Raw genomic sequence first — 18,324 nt, 5'->3', positions numbered from 1 at the left:
ACCAAAATGGTCACAGCCTGAAACAAACCTACACAGAAGCAAAATTAAACCTGTACCAACACAGGAACAAACGATGTGCATTTCTAATTCTAACTTCTTGTTTCTCCCAGGAGGAAGGTGTTTTGCACCCCAGTAACCAGGCTGTCACTGCAGCTTTCCTTTCACAAAATAAGATTTTTACCAAATATAAATTGCCCTCAAATTTCTCTAAGAGAAATTGAAATTGTATCTTTGCACAAATAGCCCAAGTGTGCAAGTCCATCCCCTCAGAGCAGCCCCACACCCTGAGGCCAGGGGAGAATCCCAAATGGTTTGTGCATTTGTAACCCTGGGGCCTGAAGCTGATGAGAGAAAGGGAAGTGAGCCATCTTGGAGCTTTCCGATACCACCTGCGAGGAGCACAGGGATTTGGCTGCGTGACATCCTGGCTAATTTTCACCTTGTTGTCTACCAGCAGGATCCACTGGAGAGCTCGGGAGTGACTTGACCATGGCAGCACCCTATTTACATATTAAAAGCTGGCATTTTGGGGCCAATGGGGTGAAATGTGAGTACTTTTGGGGTTGGGACCCACATGAGAAGGGATGTGGACAAACTGGAGAGAGTCCAGCAGAGGGCAATAAAAATGATTAGGGGACTGAGACACATGACTTACGAGAACCTACAGGCCATATCCTGTATGTTAAGCTAAGGCAAAGTTAGCATATCTATATTGTGACCTTTTACTCAGAGAGGAAAATCGACCTTTATCATGTTACCTAAATAGATAAGTACCCATACCTGCCCATGACCTTTACCTAGACCAATCGACAATGGAGAATGGCATAGGGTTTTTTTTCAGTGTTGTACCCACAGATTTAACAGGTACACTACAAGGTAACTTATGTGCATATGTACATGTCATCAACAAGCACAAACATACTAGCCTATGAAGTAAACGTACCCTAATGTTCTGTGGGTGAGGAATGAAATTTGGGCATAGGAGGAAGGATTTCCGACCCTTGTGCCATATAAAAGAGGTAACCCACCTTGCTAGAGCACTTTGCTCTATCATTCTGACTTACTTCCTCCACTCTCTCTCTATGTACTATCAGCAGGCTGTACTTGTTCTTAAACTTTAAGTTTCAAGGGAACTAGGCTAAGTTCGGTTTCCCTACATTTTTAGTCTTTATTAGGTTTTGATTTTAAGTTTAACATATTCAAGTAAACTCTAAGTAACACTAGCTTTTTCTAAGCACTTCATCTTTCACTTAAGAATTGAGAAACCTGAACTGCAAGGCTGGTCCTGTGTCTCTTACCACCAGGTTATCAAGGAAGGCTGTGAGTATATTAACCAAAACTTTGTTGTATATAATGCCATATGTATCTTTTGAATAGCAGTAATGCAAATGTAACTTTGTAACTCAATTAAATTAAATAAAATGTAAGCTAATCAATTAAATTTTCATCAAATTATCCAAATTAATATTATTAGTACACCCTACATCAGGCTACATGGGACAGAGAGTTGGAGTGCAGAGGGATGAAGGCACTGGCTCTGGGGGTGCAGACTCTGGGGTGGGGTTAGAATGAGACATTCAGGGTGCAGTAGAGGACTCAGAGTGAGGATAGAGAATTGGGCTGTGAATGCTCTGGAATGAGGCCAGGAAAGAGAAAATTGAGCTGCAAGAGAGAAATCAAGCTGGAGCAAAAAGCAGAGAAGAAGTGTGCCATTTGAGCTGCAGAGGAAAGAAAAAACCTCTGCCTATCCCCTCTCACCAAAGCATCTAAGAATCAGATGACAGACATCTCTCCCCCACTGCAACAACAATTCAAGTTGACCTAGACTGAGAAAGGAAATCTTCTTCTTTGCAGCATTAGCAGACCTGGACTGAATCATAACACCTCACCCTCTCCCCTAACCCTCTCCAATCTGGTGTTCTTAGCGTGGGATACGGGAGGGGCTCCTCTCTTCTCCATTTGGGACATGGTGGGATGAGAGAAGTGACAGGGCTTTATGGGAAATAATTATTTGCCTGATTCATGTGCAAGTCCTAGTCCTTGTTAACCCAAACAAACCGTTTATCCTGCATGCTGATGCCAGTTTGGAGCGTCTGGGAGCAGTCCCGTACCAGGAAGTGGAAGGAAAAGTAAATCTGTAGGCTTTGCCAGCTGAGGACTGTCTGATAGCGAAACTCACTATCCCATCCACCAGCTGCAGTTCTTGGTCTTGAAATGGGCCATCACTGAGAAATTTCGAGACTACTTGTGTGGTGCTCAGTTTCAGGTGTGGACAGAGAACAATCCACTGACTTCTGTGTTAACAGGGGCTAAGCTGGATGCTACACAGAAGATATGGGTGGCTACTTTTGCTAGCCATAACTTCGCATTCAATACCAATGAGTTGGTATAATAGGGAATGTGATTTATCGGGACCACCAATTCTTGGCTGGGGGTAGGATGTAAGCAGGGTTGCTATGAACCCTACCCTGCCATCTGTTGGCGATCTGTTGTAAATTCCTTTTGAGGCAGATGTCATTTGCATGGTTCCACCCACCCCTATTTGCATGATGGGGGTGCCTGTCCAAAGGGTCATTTCGGCTGCTGTGGGATCCCCAGTCTCCTTCTTATTAGGGCAGGGGTAATAAAGTGCAGTTATTCCGGTGATATAAATCAAGGACAGTAGAACGGTACTTAGCAGTTCATGATTTTGGAACTCACCCGAACTTACATAAATCTCGTTAGGCAAGGGACATGGGTTCCAAAGCATAGTGAAATAAGAGAGATTGAAAAAGGATGTTTGTATTTGCTAGTACAGATTTCTTGTGAAATCTCTAAATGCAAGTTTTAGGTCTTATGTTTCTCTCTAGTTTAAAAATAAAGCTTTTTTAGTTCTAATACATATTTGCATCTATACCACAGATAAAAAGTCATTAATGACTAAATGTCATTTTTAGATATACATAAACTGCTGGGCTGGCATCTCATTTCCACACTAAAAGCTGTAAACAACTCTGTAGATGGATAAAATGCTCCTTATGGCTCAAACGGCAAGGAAACTTTGCAGATTGCACACTGGGAGATCAGCTGTGGGACACAACTTTTGTGTTACACGAACTACCTCTGCAACCAAATTCTTAGTCACAGGTCAGCTGGAGGGTTTATGCAAATTCTGGACTCTGGGACCAGAGCTGGGGTTGGCCGGGGAGGGGGGAGTTTTTGTGGCACATGCACCCCCTCTGCAACACCAACCTTTGCTACCTCACTCCATAACACCACACACGCAGCAGACTTTTACCTCTCAGGAACCAAAGGATACCCTGAAAGAGATTGAGTGGTATAAACTTAAGGCAAACGACTGCAGCACTAACAACAACTCAAAGAGATTTAAAAACGTCTCTGTCTTTACACACCAGGGACGGCAGAAAGGAAACCTGCAGGCACAAGCACGAGCTAGCAAGAACCAAACAAACATCCATCCCCAACCCCCACAAACTTTGAGTCTTTGGAACCCAGACCCCTTAATGGGTGAGTACTTTTCAGGCGAGGGAGAAACTCTCAGGCCTCAAATGCCAGGTACAGTTACTCTCTCCTTGATCCAGAACGAACAGGAAAATACACTGCATTACTCCTGCCCCAATAACAAAGAGACTGGGGATCCCACAGTAGCTGAAATGACCGTTTGGATAAGCACTCCCATCATGCAATCCAGAGTGGGTGGAACCATGCAAATAACATCAGCCTCAAAAGGCCTTTACAACAGATCACCAGAAGATGGCAGGCTAGAGTTCATAGCGACCCTGCTTAACCTACGGTGGGAAGGAGCAGAAAAGAGCATTGGGGCTGCAGAATAGTGATTGCAAAGGCTTTCTTTGCCCTGGTTTGCTGTAAGAATTAACAGTGAGAGATTGGTAGTCAGAGGTCAGCATAATCTCCCCAAATGGAAGGGCACTGTTCCCGGAGAAGGGTCCTGGAGAGGGTTTTCCTTGCTGGTGCAGGCCATCCACCTCCCCAAAAGGCGGGAGCTAGGTCGACGGAAGAATTCTTCCCACCAAAGCGTGGACTGATGTAGTCGCGCGGATTTACGTTCCCCGTGCAGACCAGGCCCGAGGGTTGGAGCGTCCCGAAGAGTTAAGTCAAAACAGCTCCATCTGTCAGGGGTGCGCAAAAGGGAACCCGCTCCTGGGCGACGTGGCCACGCCGCCCTAACCCCCATTGTAGCTAAGGGCATTCGGGGAGGCGTTGGGCCTAAAGCGATGGAATGACCTCCTCCAGCACAGGGTTGTGACAGCCTGGTCTCCGTAGCACAGACAGGGAGGCCACCAAGAGACAGGAACAGACAGCAAAAGCCAAAGCGGCCCCAGGGCAGGGGGCGAGGCTGCCTGGTGGATGAGGGGACCGGGCAGGACAGGTCTTTTGGACAGGCCGTCCTCCCGTCAAAGGAGGAAGAGCCCAAGAAGGAGGGCTGGGCAAGAAGCTACAAGCAGCGAAAGAAGCAGAGCAGGTGGGCGGGCAGCTCTCCTTAGAGCAAAAGAAGGCATTGGTCCAAGGCCCCCCACAAAAGCAGACTAGAGAGCAGATCAGCTGCAAAAGACCAGGGAAAGTCAAGAAAGCACAGAGCCTTGGAAGCCACAAGTAAAGTTTCAGAACTGAGCTTTGCTTTCTCTCCCTTAGCCCCATTATCAGCAGCAAAGATAAAGGTGCTAAGAGTTACAGGGCCTGAGGAAGAGAGCAGTCATAAAGACAGGAGAGCAAAACTGCTTTTGTCAAAACTAACCAAACACACAGCTACACGCTAGACCAAGCATCCCCAGCCCACTGAGCAGCACTCCCCAAGGCATCTCGTTTTCCTGTCTTTTCAACCAATTGCCAGTGGAGAGCACGGACACAGTCCCCCACTACCACAAATTATGCAGTTGAGTTTCCCACATTTGGGGAAATTGCAGGAGTCAGCACACCCACAGTGCAATGGAGGAGCCTCACCCTGGGAAAACCATCTCTGTGATCATGGTATCTCCCCTACCAGGTAAGTATGAAGTCCTACTGCCCAGCTGCCACCCGCCCTCGCTCTCCCCAGACTTATAAGACACGGGAGGGACCGCCGCACCCCAAGCCCCCGGCCTCGCCCACACCGGCCCCCACTGCCGACAGCTGCCCCGCCGCATCCCTGAGGCCCCTCCCTTCTCCATGCCAAGCTCGCGGGGCCAAAGTCGGGCCCTGCCGTGCAGCCTGTCTCTGCTCCCACAATGCTCTGCTCGCACACAGATCTGCATTCACGCTCACGCGGCTCCGCCCCTCCGCTCGGGCCCCTTCCCCTGCCTGCCCGGGACAGGGCTCTTGCATGCCCTGGAGTTGAAGCCGGGTCCCGTCCAAGGCATCCAGGCTATCAGAGAGACGACATGGACCAGCTGCTGCTGGGGAAAGAGTGCAGCTTGCATTTTGCTGCTCTCTCTCCCCACCGGAAGTTGGTCCAATACAAGAACGACCTCCCCTGCCTTGTCTCACGTCAGTTTTTCCTCAGTGCAGAAGGTCGGGTGTTGTCAGCCACTCTCCAGAAACTGGAAGGCCACTCCATCCCTTTTGTTACCTGCCAAGTGAGGCTGAGTGCACTGGCAGGCAGCGCCGTCGGAAGAAGTGGAAGATGGACAAATGACCAGGGAGGAGTATAAAACTATTGCTTGAGCAGGCAGGAGCGAAATCAGGAAGGGCAACTCAGGCTTGGAGTTGCAGCTAGCAAGAGATGTTAAGAGTAACAAGAAGAAGGGTTTCTTCAGGTATGTTAGCAAGAAGAAGAAAGTCAAGGAAACTGTGAGCCCCTTACTGAATGAGAGAGGCAACCTAGTGACAGAGGATGTGGAAAAAGCTAAGGTACTCAATGCTTTCCCACACCCCGCCCCCGTCTTCATGAACAAAATCAGCTCCCAGACTGCTGCACTGGGCAGCACAGCATGGAGAGGAGGTGACCAGCCCCCTGTGGAGAAAGAAGTGGTTTGAGACTATTTAGAAAAGCTGGAGCAGCACGAATCCGTGGGGCTGGATGCACTGCAGCCGAGGGTGCTAAAGGAGTTGGCGGGTGTAATTGCAGGGCCATTGGCTATTATCTTTGAAAACTCATGGTGATCGAGGGAGGTCCCGGATGACTGGAAAAAGGCTAATGTAGTGCCCATCGTTAATAAAGGGAAGAAAGAAGGTGGATGCGGGGAACTACAGGCCAGTCAGCCTCACCTCAGTCCCTGGAAAAATCATGGAGCAGGTCCTCGAGGAATCAAATTCTGAAGCACTCAGAGGAGAGGCAAGTGATCAGGAGCAGTCAGCATGGATTCAGCAAGGGCAAGTCACGCCTGACTAACCGAATTGCCTTCTGCGAGGAGATAACTGGGTCTGGGGATGAGGGGAAAGCAATGGACGTGTTATTCCTTGATTTTATCAAAGCTTTTGATACAATCATCTCCCACAGTATTCTTGTCGGCAAGTTCAAGAAGTATGGGCTGGATGAATGGACTATAAGGTGGAGAGAAAGCTGGCTAGGTCGTCGGGTTCAACGGGTAGTGATCAATGACTCCACATCTAATTGGCAGCCAATATCGAGCGGCGAGCCCCAAGGGTCGGTCCTGGGGCCGGTTGTGTTCAATATCTTCATTAATGTTCTGGAGGATGGCGTGGACTGCCCTCTCAGCAAGTTTGCAGATGACACTAAACTGGGAGGAGCGGTCGATACGCTGAAGGGTAGGGATAGGATACAGAGGGACCTAGACAAATTAGAGGATTGGGCCAAAAGACACCTGATGAGGTTCAACAAGGACAAGTGCCCAGTCCTACACTTAGGACAGAAGAATCCCACGCACTGCTCCAGACTAGGGACCGAATGGCTAGGCAGCAGTTCTGCAGAAAAGGACCCAGGGGTTACAGTGGACGAGAAGTTTTCTATGAGTCGACAGTGTGCCCTTGTTGCCAAGAAGGCTAACGGCATTTTGGACTGCATACGTAGGGGCATTGCCAGCAGATGGAGGGACGTGATCGTTCCCTTCTATTCTTCATTGGTGAGGCCTCATCTGGAGTACCGTGTCCAGTTTTGGCCCCCACATTACAAGAAGGATGTGGAGAAACTGAAAAGAGTCCAGCCTAGGGCAAGAAAAATGATTGCGGGTGGGGTGCGGGGGCTGGAAGACATGACTTATGAGGAGAGGCTGAGGGAACTGCGATTGTTTAGTCTGCAGAAGAGAAGAATGAGGGGGGATTGATCGCTGCTTCCAACTATCTGAAAGGGGGTTCCAAAGAGGATGGATCTAAACTGTTCTCAGTGGTACCAGATGACAGAACAAGGAGCAATGGTCCCAAGTTGTGGTTGGGAAGGTGGCGGTTGGATATTAGGAAAACCCTTTTTCACGAGGAGGGTGGTGAAGCATTGGAATGGGTTCCCTATTCCAATGGAGGTGGTGGAATCTCCTTCCGTAGAGGTTTTCAAGGTCAGGCTTGACAAAGCCCTGGCCGGGATGATTTAGTTGGGGATTGGGTTGGACTAGATGATCTCCTGAGGTCCCTTCCAACCCTGAGGCCTGGTCCACACTACAGCGTTAAATCGATTTAAACCGCGTTAAATCGATTTAACGTTGTACCCGTCCACACTACAAGGCACTTTAAATCGATTTTAAGGGCTCTTAAAATCGATTTCTGTACTCCTCCCTAACAAGAGGAGTAACCCTAAAATCGATATTACTATATCGATTTAGGGTTAGTGTGGACAGAAATCGAAGTTATTGGTCTCATTCTTTTACTGTAGTTACCCAGAGTGCACAGCTCTGGAAATCAATGGTAGCGTAGGACCATGGACGCACACCACCGAATTAATGTACCCTAGTGTGGACGCATAAAATTGATTTTATAAAACTGGTTTTAATAATTTCTATTTTATGCTGTAGTGTAGACGTAGCCTGAGAGTCCATGATTTTTAAGCTGTTACCGTGCATCAGGGCGAGCTGCAGCTCAGTGAACTCCAAGGATCTGAGGCGCGCTACTTTGCAGCAGAGGCAGACCAAGCAGCAGGTACAACGCGGGGTCGCACCCCGGCCGGCAGATAGAATCTCATGTCCGAGATCCCGCCTCCTGTTCCTTGGCAAAGTGTGTGCTGTTGCTCCGGATTTTAGCTGTGGGCCAAGTGCCCTCTGGCTTCTTGTCCGGGCTCCGTCCTCCATGCGCCTGGGCATCAGCGGGTCTGTCTCAGGAGAGCAGCTTCCCCACCCTCGCCGCATCCCAATCTCTGCCCAGCTGGGGAAGGAGCAGAGGCAGCCCGGAGAAAAGACTCCTTTGAGCGCCGGAGACGGCCAGAGCATCTTATTTGCATACTCACAGTGCACTGAGCGCAGCGAAGCGAGTCCCTGGTCAAGGGGCTACTTTTACTCCCTGTGTCCCCGGTTCCCATGATCCAACTCGGGCTGTCAATTGGTTCAATTCCATTTCCTCTAAAAGCTCTGCGGTTTAGCGGGCTGTGAGAGTACTCACCCTGACTTGTGGTAGCATACGCGGTTGCCCCGGCAGCACCTCTGCCCTGTCTTCTATATACTCTGTTTTCTCTTCAGTTCGTATAAATCTTTCGCCTTTTATTAAAGATTTCCGTGGAGAGGAACATTTATGAGTTTGTACCCAACTTTTTGAGGCTTTGCTTTAGCGAGGCTGTTCTCTGTTGTGAAAAGAACAGAGGGGGGGTTACCTGAACTGGTGTCAGTGGCTCGAGCTTTCCTATAAACAACTCAGAGCTCTGAGAATGACTGTTTGGGATTTTCTGTCCTGTTATTTTATTTTACTTTGAGCTCATTGTGTTAGTGAGATGGCTTCCTATCTAGCAGGGGACACTTTTGTGATGGGTATTCCACTGGCTCTTTGGTTTCGGAAGTTTTTGGTTATCACGGTTGAAGAGCAGCAAATAAATGCGGCGTTGTTTGTGTTAAGGTTTGGTTTGTCCTAAGAGTGTATGGTTTGGAGTCATTTGTAACTCTGCCGTTAGTTATTGGCAACAGCTTGTTATTGGGCCCCTGAGTTGAAAGGCTGCTCTTGCAGATTTTAGTTTGTCGTTGTTGGAAGGTCAGTTAAAGAGCTGCTTTCTTAATCTAGTCCGTGAGGGTTCTTATGCCGCCCTCCTTGATATACCTTCCAGAAGGTGATTGCATGGTTTCCCTCGTCTCCCCACAGAAGAGAAATTGTCCATCCCTTTCCTGTTGGGAAAACACCAGTGTTTTCAAAGGTTTTGCCCAGATGAGGGATAGTTCATAGGAGCAGAAGAGGAGGAAGGTTGTAGCCCTTTGAGTCAGATTCCTACCTAGCGTTTAAGGCTAGAAGGTGCCAGCTGATCACCTCAGGGGGACTAAGGGGCACCAATGCCCCAAATAGTGAGGAATTGCTTTGATGCAATTGACTGTATGTTTGAGATAGTTCGGTGGGAAGGAGCAGAAAAGAGCATCGGGGCGGTGGAATAGCGCTTGCATAGGCTTTCTTTGCCCTGGTTTGCTGTAAGAGTTAGGGTCCACACTACAGCGTTAAATTGATTTAAACAGCATTAATTCGATTTAACGCTGTACCCGTCCACACTACAAGGCACTTAAAATCGATTTTAAGCGGTCTTAAAATCGATTTCTGTACTCCTGCTCAATGAGAGGAGTAACCCTAAAATCGATATTACTATATCGATTTAGGGTTAGTGTGGACGGAAATCGAAGTTATTGGTCCCATTCTTTTACTGAGCTACCCAGAGTGCACCGCTCCGGAAATCGATGGTAGCCTGGGACCATGGACGCACACCACCGAAGTAATGTGCCCTAGTGTCGATGCGTAAAATCGATTTTATAAAACCTGTTTTTTAAAATCGATTTTATTAATTTTGATTTTACTCTGTAGTGTGGACGTGGCCCTGAGAGATTGGTAGTCACAGGCCAGTAGGTGGCTTTATGGAAATTAGGAGTCTAGAGCGGAAACCAGCGAGAGGAAGGCATCTGCAAGACTTGTCTGTCTTTGAACAGAATTGTACGTTAAGGGTTCTTGCTTTGAATTCTTCCACTGGAGTCATTTCGGGGAAGTGAGTCTCACGCAGAGTTCTCTAGTTACGGTGTTTGTTGCGTGTCTGGGAGCTCGTCCTGGTGAGGTAGAAATGGGTGGGCGCAGGGGTGTGCGTGCCTGCGTGCCAGTGTCAGTATTGCTTCTCTGCTCCCTGAAGCTAAGATCAAAGTGTAGTGTCTGTTCTTATCAGCTTAATTCTGTTTAATGGACACCTGCACACCCCTGTCCTGATGATAGAATCTCCTGTGGCTATTTTTGAAAAAATTGATGCTGTCCTAGAGATTTATTTTTCTTCTGAGGCTGCTTTGCATACAGATACAGCTGATTTGCATATGTACTGTTCTGATGCTACTTTGGAGGAAAATTCTCCCTCTCTTTCTTCTACAGACACACTATTGTGGATAGCTGCTGCTCCTGCGCACTCCAGTGCCAGGAAAACCCAGCAGAACCCTGCTCCAAAGACCCGAGCCACCAGCAAGGATGGAAACACCAGAAGCCAGCGGAAAAAAAACCCCACTGGACACCTCCTCTGGAAAAATAAGCAGCAGAAAACCAGCTCTTCGAGACCCCACTTCCAGAAGGAAGGAGGTGACTACAGCTTCCCTGAGGAGGGGCACCAGAAGAACCTCACCTGCTCCTCCGGTCCAGGATACTGAACACCGGCCTACTGCTCCCGAAACGGACGATACTGGAGGAGTCCCCCCGAGGATCCAGGTCCAGGATGCTAATCGTCCCCCCGCTGGGAAGGATGCTGCTGGAGGAGCCCCCCCATCGACCAAGAACCAGGACTCTGATGGCCCCCCCGCTGGGAAGGATGCTGCCGGAGGAGCCCCCGCAACAACTGAGGACCAAGACGCTGCTCACAGCCCCACCTGGAGGGATGACCAGCAGCTGCGGGGAGGCTACCTGTCTATACACCTACCCTGGGAAGACTCGTCTGCGGAGCACCAGCAGCTGCAGAGAGACTACCCCCCGCTGCCGGAGGAGGAGATCCCCACTAACCAACTGCTGCCCGGGTCGAGTAAGTGCCCCACTACACCCCAGCCCTTGGCCCCCTGGGAGGACCCCCGCCCAGCCCCGCTACGGGGGGATCCCTAGCCTGAGCCGCTGCTGCGGGCGCTACCTAGGGATTCCCACGGCGTGGAGACGCCGAGGAGTCCCTGCCCCACGCGGCTGCTGCCCACGGGGAGTCTCCACCTTCCGCCTCAGCGGTGCAGCGTGCGGCTGCTGCCCGAGCCGCCGGGGAATCCCGGCCCGACTCTCTGCCTGCCGCTGCTCGGGCGACTCGGGGGACCCTGCAGCGCGCCGCCGGGGTCGCCCGGCGGCTCCTGTCCCGCGGCCATATCGCAGCTCCCGGGGGGGCCCCGCGGCATGCCCCGGCTGCCGGTCACCGAGCCGCTGGGGGACTCCTGCCCCGCTCCCCGGCCTCTGCCGCCGGAGCTGCCGGTGAACTCCGGCCCCGTGCCCGGGCTGCCTCTCTCTGGGCAGCCCGGCGAACCCCGTGGCGCGCTCCTGCCGCCGATGTTTGGGGTGCCGGGGGGCCCATGCCCTGCGCCCTGGCTGCTCCCTCCCAAACTGCCGGGAGACCCCGACCCCGCACCTCACCTGCTGCTGCCTGAGCAGCCCGGGGAGCCCCGTGGCGCGCCTCTGCAGCCGCCGCTCTGGTCCCCGGGGGACTCCTGTCCTGCGCCCAGACTGCCGCCTGAGCAGACTGAGGAGCCTCACCATGTGCTCCGGCCACTAACGCCTGAGCCGCTGGGGGATCCCCTCCCCATGCCCCCGCCGCAGGTACAGCCTGGGGAGCCCTGCTATATGCTCTGGCCCCTGCACCTGGAGCGGCCCGGGGAACCCTGCCCCGTGTCCCGAGTACCGCTGCCAGAGGAGCCCCGTGGCACACTCCTGCCGCCCCTGCTCTGGCCGCGGGGGGATCCCTGGCTGCCGTGCCCCGGGCCGCCCGGGGAGCCCTGCGGCGCGCCCTGGCCGCTGCTGCCCGGTCCGCCGGGGGACTCTTGTCCGGGACCCCTCCCGCCGCGACTCGCGGCGCCTGGGGAGCCCCTTGATGTTTTTCAGACATCAGAAGTGCGCCCCTTCACGACCACGCCGCTCCAGATCCCACAAGACCTCCCCGCCGCCCACCGGCCACCCCAGCCGCCAAGAGACGCCTCCCCCGTCCTCCTGCGCTCGCAGATCACGCCCCCCACACCCCAGCAGCTACGAGATGACTCCCCTGCTCCACTGCGGTCGCCGGACACACCTGCTGCACCCAGCACCGCACGCCGCCGAGGAGTAAATCCCCCGACCCGCTACAGTACACCTGCACCCCCCAGGAACTCCAGCCGCCGGGGGGAATCCTCAGTGCTCCTGAGACTCAGCTACCACCGAAGGACGCTGCCCCCCTCGCCAGCTGTGCACCAGAAAATGACCAGGAAGGCCCCAACGCCCCACAAGATGGCTGCTTCGCCCCAGACACCATCTACCTCCAATACCCCCTCACTGCAGATGCGCTCATCTGCCCCATCTGCCTGCCGCCTCGACGCTTTCATCTCCTCGGAGGGGTCACCAGACACCTGAAGAGGTGCCATGGCCGTCCACCGCCTTCAGCTGTGCCCGCTGCAGCCTGCCCTTCGAGTGTCAGAGGAAATGCAAGGCGCACCAGGCCAGCTGTACGAAAGCCAGCAAAAAGACGACTCCGGTCCCCCGCCATCCTGTGCCCCAGCCTGCTGCTCCTGTGCCGAAAAGAAGCAGAGGGACCGTGCTGACCGCTGCCCAGAAGCCCACCCCAGTCCCGGAGCCGGCGGACCAGAACCCTGCCGTCGGAACGACAAATGCTGCAACGGGAAGCGTTGACCGAGCCCCTACCAACAGGGGTCCTGTCACCTCCTCCCAGGTCGCCCGGAAGATCTCCGAACTGAGGCACCTAAGTGCCCCCTCCAACCTACACGAAACCGCCCCAAGAAGGGCCAGTGCTCCACCACGCGTGGCCATCCGAAACCCCACCCCTAGAGTCACCAATACTGGCTACCGGCCCGCCCTCCGAGCTCCAGCCACAAGGGGAGCCAGCGCAACTCCTCAGCCCACCTTGCGAACTCCACCTGGCCGGGGGACAGGGGCCACCCCTCAGACCGCCCCACGCACTGTTAACATCAGAGGCCCCACCGCTACGACCAGACCACAGCCCCAGACCCCCACCGTCAGAGAGTCCGACGCGGCCCCTACAGGCACCAGCCCACTCTCTGCCAATAGAAGACCACCCACTCCCACAGCGACCCCCCGGGCGATGACCACACGCGAAAGACCGGACCCTGACGCTGCACCCGCCGAACCAAGCCGGGCTCCACCAGCCAACAATGCCACTACTCCACCGACACCTATGCCTCGGGGACCAACCAAAAGATCCCCCGAGCCGCAAGGGAGACGACCCACCGGCCAAACCGCGAACCCACTACCCGCGCGGACCAAGGAACCAGAGGACCAGCAGCCAACGATTAGGCCAGCCATGCCCTGGCAGGCTGCCTGGATCGAGAAGCTCCGAGCGACAGCCTCATTTGAAGAATTCGACCAGCTCATCAATGAGCTCACCTGCGAACTCTCCACAGAGATCGTCTCCAAGAGGACGCCAAACCAGGAGGCCGCACGGCCTACCTCCAGAAGGCCCGCTCCAAACCGCGACGCCACCACCCAAGGAGCTGGACGAAGAAACTCCAGCCGCCGCTACGACCCGGCAGCAGCCTCCCAGATCCAGAAGCTGTACAGAACCAACCGCCTCAAGGCCATGAGAAAGGTCCTCGACGGTCCCTCATCCTACTGCACGATCCCGCCCGAGCGCCTATACCGCTACTTCCTGGAAGTATTCGCTGACAAGCCCAGGAACGATGTGCAGCGCCCAGAGTGCCTTCACCCGCTGCCCCGCATCACCAACGCAGATGGCCTAGAGGCTGATTTCACGCCCAAAGAGGTGATGGCCTGGCTCTCCAGGACCAAAAACACTGTGCCCGGAAAAGACGGTATCCCCTACAGCCTCCTCAAAAAGCGGGACCCCGGCTGCCATGTGCTCTCCGGCATCTTTAACCTATGCCGGTGCTTTGGCCGGCCATCCACCTCCTGGAAGAAGGCCATGACGGTCCTGATCTACAAGAAGGGTGAGCGAGACGACCCCAGCAACTGGAGACCCATCTCCCTCTGCTCCACAATGTACAAGCTATACGCCAGCTGCCTGGCAGCCAGAATCACGGAGTGGGCGACGACGGGGGAGCCATCAGCCCGGCCCAGAAGGGCTTCATGCCATCAGAGGGGTGCTACGAGCACAACTTCCTGCTCCAGACCGTCCTCCAGACGACCAGGAGGGCCCACAACCAGTGCGCAATAGCGTGGCTGGATCTGGCCAACGCCTTCGGGTCCATCCCCCACCATCACATCTTCAGCACCCTACGGGAGTTCGGGATGCCGGAGACCTTTCTCCGCCTGATCCGGGAACTCTACAAGGGCTGCAGCACCACCATCCGTTCGGTAGAAGGCGAAACCGCAGAGATCCCGATCCGCAGCAGCGTGAAGCAGGGCTGCCCCCTCAGCCCGATCATCTTCAACCTCGCCATGGAGCCGCTCCTGCGGGCAATCTCCGACGGCGCCGACGGCTTCGACCTACACGGCGAGAGAGTGAACGTGTTGGCCTACGCAGATGACCTAGTCCTGATCGCGGACGACCCCGAGAGGCTCCAGGGCATGCTCAACACCATCGGGAGAGTCACAGAATGGACGGGACTCCGCTTTAACGCCAAAAAGTGCGCGTCCCTCCACGTCAACTGCAAGAAGAACTCAGTGCAGGCTACAGACTTCCTCATCCAGGGTGAATCCGTCGTCCCCCTGGCCGAGGGGCAGGCGTACCAACACCTCGGCACGCCGACGGGCTTCCGTGTCTGGCAGACCCCCGAGGACACCATCCAGGAAATCCTGCAGGACGCCGCCAGGATCGACGTTTCCCTGCTGGCTCCGTGGCAGAAAATCGATGCCCTCAACACGTTCCTGATCCCCCGCATCGCCTTCATCCTGAGAGGATCCGCCGTAGCAAAGGTGCCCCTCAACAAGGCAGACAACGTCATCCGGCAACTGGTGAAGAAGTGGCTGTCCCTGCCCCAGAGAGCAAGCAACGAGCTGGTCTATATTGCTCACCGGCACGGTGGCGCCAACGTCCCCCGCATGGGAGACCTCTGCGATATCGCGGTCGTCACACATGCCTTTCGCCTCCTGACGTGCCCGGATGCCGTGGTAAAGAACGTCGCGACGACCGCCCTGCGCTCCGCCACTGCAAAGCGAATCGACAGAGCTGCCTCTGGCCAAGATATGGCCAACTTCCTGAGCGGCTCCATGGACGGTGACTTCGCCCGAGACAGAGGCGACATAGCCTCACTGTGGACCCGTGCCCGCAATGCCACGCGCCGACTGGGGAAACGACTAGGCTGCCGCTGGGTATGGAGCGAGGACCGACGGGAGCTGGGAATCCTGATACCGCGGACCAAGACGGAGGACAACACCGTCATCAGCCCTGGAGCCAGAGGCACGCTGGAGAGGTCGCTGAAGGCCACCGTACACGCGCTCTAGTTGGGCACGCTGACGAAAAAACTAGACCAGGGCAAGGTTTTCGAGGTCACCAGCAAGTGGGACTCCAGCAACCACTTCCTCCACTCAGGCAGCTTCATCCGCTTCGCTGACTGGCGCTTCATACACCGCGCCCGACTAAACTGCGTCCCGCTCAACGGAGCCGTCCGCCACGGGAACCGAGACAAGCGCTGCAGGAAGTGTGGGTACGCCATGGAGACCCTGCCCCACTTCCTGTGCAGCTGCAAGCCCCACGCCAGAGCCTGGCAGCTGCGTCACAATGCCATCCAGGACCGTCTGGTAAAGGCCATCGCTCCGCACCTGGGAGAAAAAGCCACCAACCGCACCGTCCCTGGCACCGACAGCCCACTGCGCCCGGACATTTTCGTCATGGACGAGGCTCGAAAAAAGATCATCCTCGTTGACGTGATGGTTCCTTTCGAGAACAGGACCCTGGCCTTCCGCGAGGCCCGAGCCCGAAAGCTCGAAAAATACACCCCCTTGTCGGACACTCTGAGGTCAAAGGGCTACAAGGTCTGTACCGACGCCCTGATCGTTGGGGCCCTGGGCGCCTGGGACCCTTGTAATGAACGCGTGCTTTGGGCTTGCGGGGTAGGCCGTAGCTACACGCAGCTCATGAGACGCCTGATGGTCTCGGACACTATCAGATGGTCCAGAGACATCTACACGGAGCACGTCACCGGTCACCGCCAATACCAGGAGTAAGCGGGCGTGACTCCGTGCACCCGAAGGGGGGAGGAGATTTTCACACTCCCCCGTTGGACTCTATCCCCTGAGCCCTGAACCCACCAAACCAAACTCCACTATGTGAGGGTCGCCCTATCCTCATCACCCAGCTCGCTCCTTTATTCCCACGACTATCTGTAACCTGTTTGTATGAGCGATGTACACTCACTGCCTCTTGACTGTATCTTGATCTCACCCACCGTTCACCCCGCATTGGGGACATGACAGACTGTATATGGTATATGCTGCCCAATACCAAAATACTGACCCCCCCCCCCGTAGTCTGTATGCTATCCCCGATGAAACAATAACTGATGCTTTAAACTCTCTGTATCGTTTATTTTCAAATATTCACTAATAAACATTAAAATCTGTTCTTATCAGTTTAATTTCTGATAGGTCCTTGTTGTGAGGACTGTATATTAACTTGGTTTTTCAAAAAGAGGGGGGTTAGAGAAGAAGCTTGTTTTGTCTGTCCCATGCATTGACTTGGTATTGCAGTGCCTTCAGGAACAGTGTATCTCCTTTAGGGGAGAACCTTCTGGTTAGAGAAAAACAGAAAAGAGTTGAACTGTGCTGATGGTTTTTTCAAGCAGATCTCTTTTCAATAGTAGCAAAATCTGGTGTCTTTAGCATTTTTGTTTCTTTATGATAAACACTAATACAGTTATGGTTTCTTGGAAATGTTTTGTGAGTCTGCAGATGTGAGAGGTTCTTCTTTCTCTGGCTAGAGAATTATTTAAGAAGCTGGATTCCTTTTTTCTGCTGTGAGTCTTTTCAACAGTACGAGGGACAAATGCTTTCCAGACTCCGGGTCTTTTGGGGAGGTGGTTGTTTTTTTGTTTTTGTTTTTCTTGGGGTGGGGGATTGGTAATATTTGAGATTAGGTGTATATCAAGAACTGCATGACTTACACAGACTTCTCCCCATCCGACCTACGTTCTCTGTATCTTGGTTGGTAAGATCGAGACAAGGCTCTAGATGTTGTGCTGCACCCGGCAGACAGGGGCCCTAATCCTGATTCCCCCCCCTCCCGAACCTACTGTAATCTAAATGCTAACTAATAACCCTTAACTTCTCATTATTGCCACCCTCACTATTGGAAAATCCGCAAAATCACGACAGTGGCTTACAAATCATGAGGATTCTATTTTTTAAAAAAAATGTAATGTGGGTTCTCTAGCTTTCCCTTCCGGTTTTCTGAACCAGACAAGCTAGAAACTTACATTTCTAGTGCAGTCAGAGCCCCAGAGAGCAGGAGCCCCCGGCACCTGGGGCTGGCATGCAGTGGGGTTCCTCACGGTTGTGTGTTCCACACTTTGATCTCACCCACCAAGTATCAAGTGTGATCTCCTCAGGCACTAGAACAGCCTAACCATTTAGTCACAGAGAGCCCCCTTGGGCACCCTGACTCTATCTTGCCACCCAGGTGTAGTAAACGCTGCTGTAACACGCAAACTCTGTACGTCCTTTAGGGCTAACCCTAGCCCAAGAGCCGGGATCCCTTGCTTATGCTTAGAAGGCGTGCCGTCTCCCTGAAGTCCAAGCAGCATCGCGGGTGGGGACAACAGTTTCTTCCTGACAGAGTTTTTTATTCCATTCCCCCAGAGCTCAAGCTCATGGGGGCAAGTGTCTGTGCAGCTCTCTGCTTCCTCGTGGGCGTGTGAGAGGGAGCAATCACCCGAGTCTTTTGTCCACGGATGATCCACAGCGGCTTGTCTGATGTCACAGTCAAGGCTTTCTCTTTTTGGAAAGGAGATGACGCTTCTCCTGGTAAGGAAGCATTTCACACTTGGTAATGCTTCGCTCCTGACTTGTGGCGGCAAGGAGGTTTACAGCTTTAGTGCCAACGCTTATAGATCACCTTACAACATGGGCTATGGCTATTATAGGTGAGAAGAATGCATGCAGCAACTCACGAGCTTGTCATAAACTCTAAACATACTTTTATAAATCTAA

At 53.3% G+C, this 18,324-nt stretch overlaps 1 protein-coding gene and 4 non-coding genes across 5 annotated transcripts; 4 read left to right on the top strand and 1 right to left on the bottom strand.

The window, feature by feature from the left end:
* Positions 1-4,849: 4,849 nt before the first annotated feature.
* Positions 4,850-5,013, bottom strand: LOC127050427 (U1 spliceosomal RNA). The gene has a single exon (XR_007774238.1). It is a non-coding gene; the product is annotated as a U1 spliceosomal RNA (small nuclear RNA).
* Positions 5,014-8,535: 3,522 nt separating this feature from the next.
* Positions 8,536-8,651, top strand: LOC127050402 (U5 spliceosomal RNA). The gene has a single exon (XR_007774214.1). It is a non-coding gene; the product is annotated as a U5 spliceosomal RNA (small nuclear RNA).
* A 1,510-nt stretch (positions 8,652-10,161) lies between these two features.
* Positions 10,162-10,357, top strand: LOC127050398 (U2 spliceosomal RNA). The gene has a single exon (XR_007774212.1). It is a non-coding gene; the product is annotated as a U2 spliceosomal RNA (small nuclear RNA).
* LOC127050224 (serine/arginine repetitive matrix protein 1-like) lies at positions 10,190-12,606 on the top strand. The gene is made up of 2 exons (XM_050951944.1): positions 10,190-11,047; positions 12,097-12,606. The coding sequence occupies exons 1-2, from the start codon at positions 10,748-10,750 to the stop codon at positions 12,595-12,597; spliced, it is 801 nt and encodes a 266-aa protein (XP_050807901.1). The 5' UTR covers positions 10,190-10,747; the 3' UTR covers positions 12,598-12,606.
* A 4,091-nt stretch (positions 12,607-16,697) lies between these two features.
* Positions 16,698-16,891, top strand: LOC127050393 (U2 spliceosomal RNA). Its single transcript, XR_007774209.1, has one exon. It is a non-coding gene; the product is annotated as a U2 spliceosomal RNA (small nuclear RNA).
* The last annotated feature ends 1,433 nt before the right edge of the window (positions 16,892-18,324 follow it).

Source organism: Gopherus flavomarginatus, chromosome 4, assembly GCF_025201925.1.
Source record: "Gopherus flavomarginatus isolate rGopFla2 chromosome 4, rGopFla2.mat.asm, whole genome shotgun sequence".
Classification (NCBI taxonomy): Eukaryota; Metazoa; Chordata; order Testudines; family Testudinidae; genus Gopherus; species Gopherus flavomarginatus.
This window is presented reverse-complemented; position numbering and strand designations above follow the sequence as displayed.

Coding starts and splice junctions, on each gene's coding strand:
- LOC127050224 (XM_050951944.1), top strand. CDS start 10,748: ATGCTAATCGTCCCCCCGCTGGGAAGGATGCTGCTGGAGGAGCCCCCC. Junction 11,048..12,096: donor CCAACTGCTGCCCGGGTCGA/GTAAGTGCCCCA, acceptor GATGTTTTTCAG/ACATCAGAAGTGCGCCCCTT.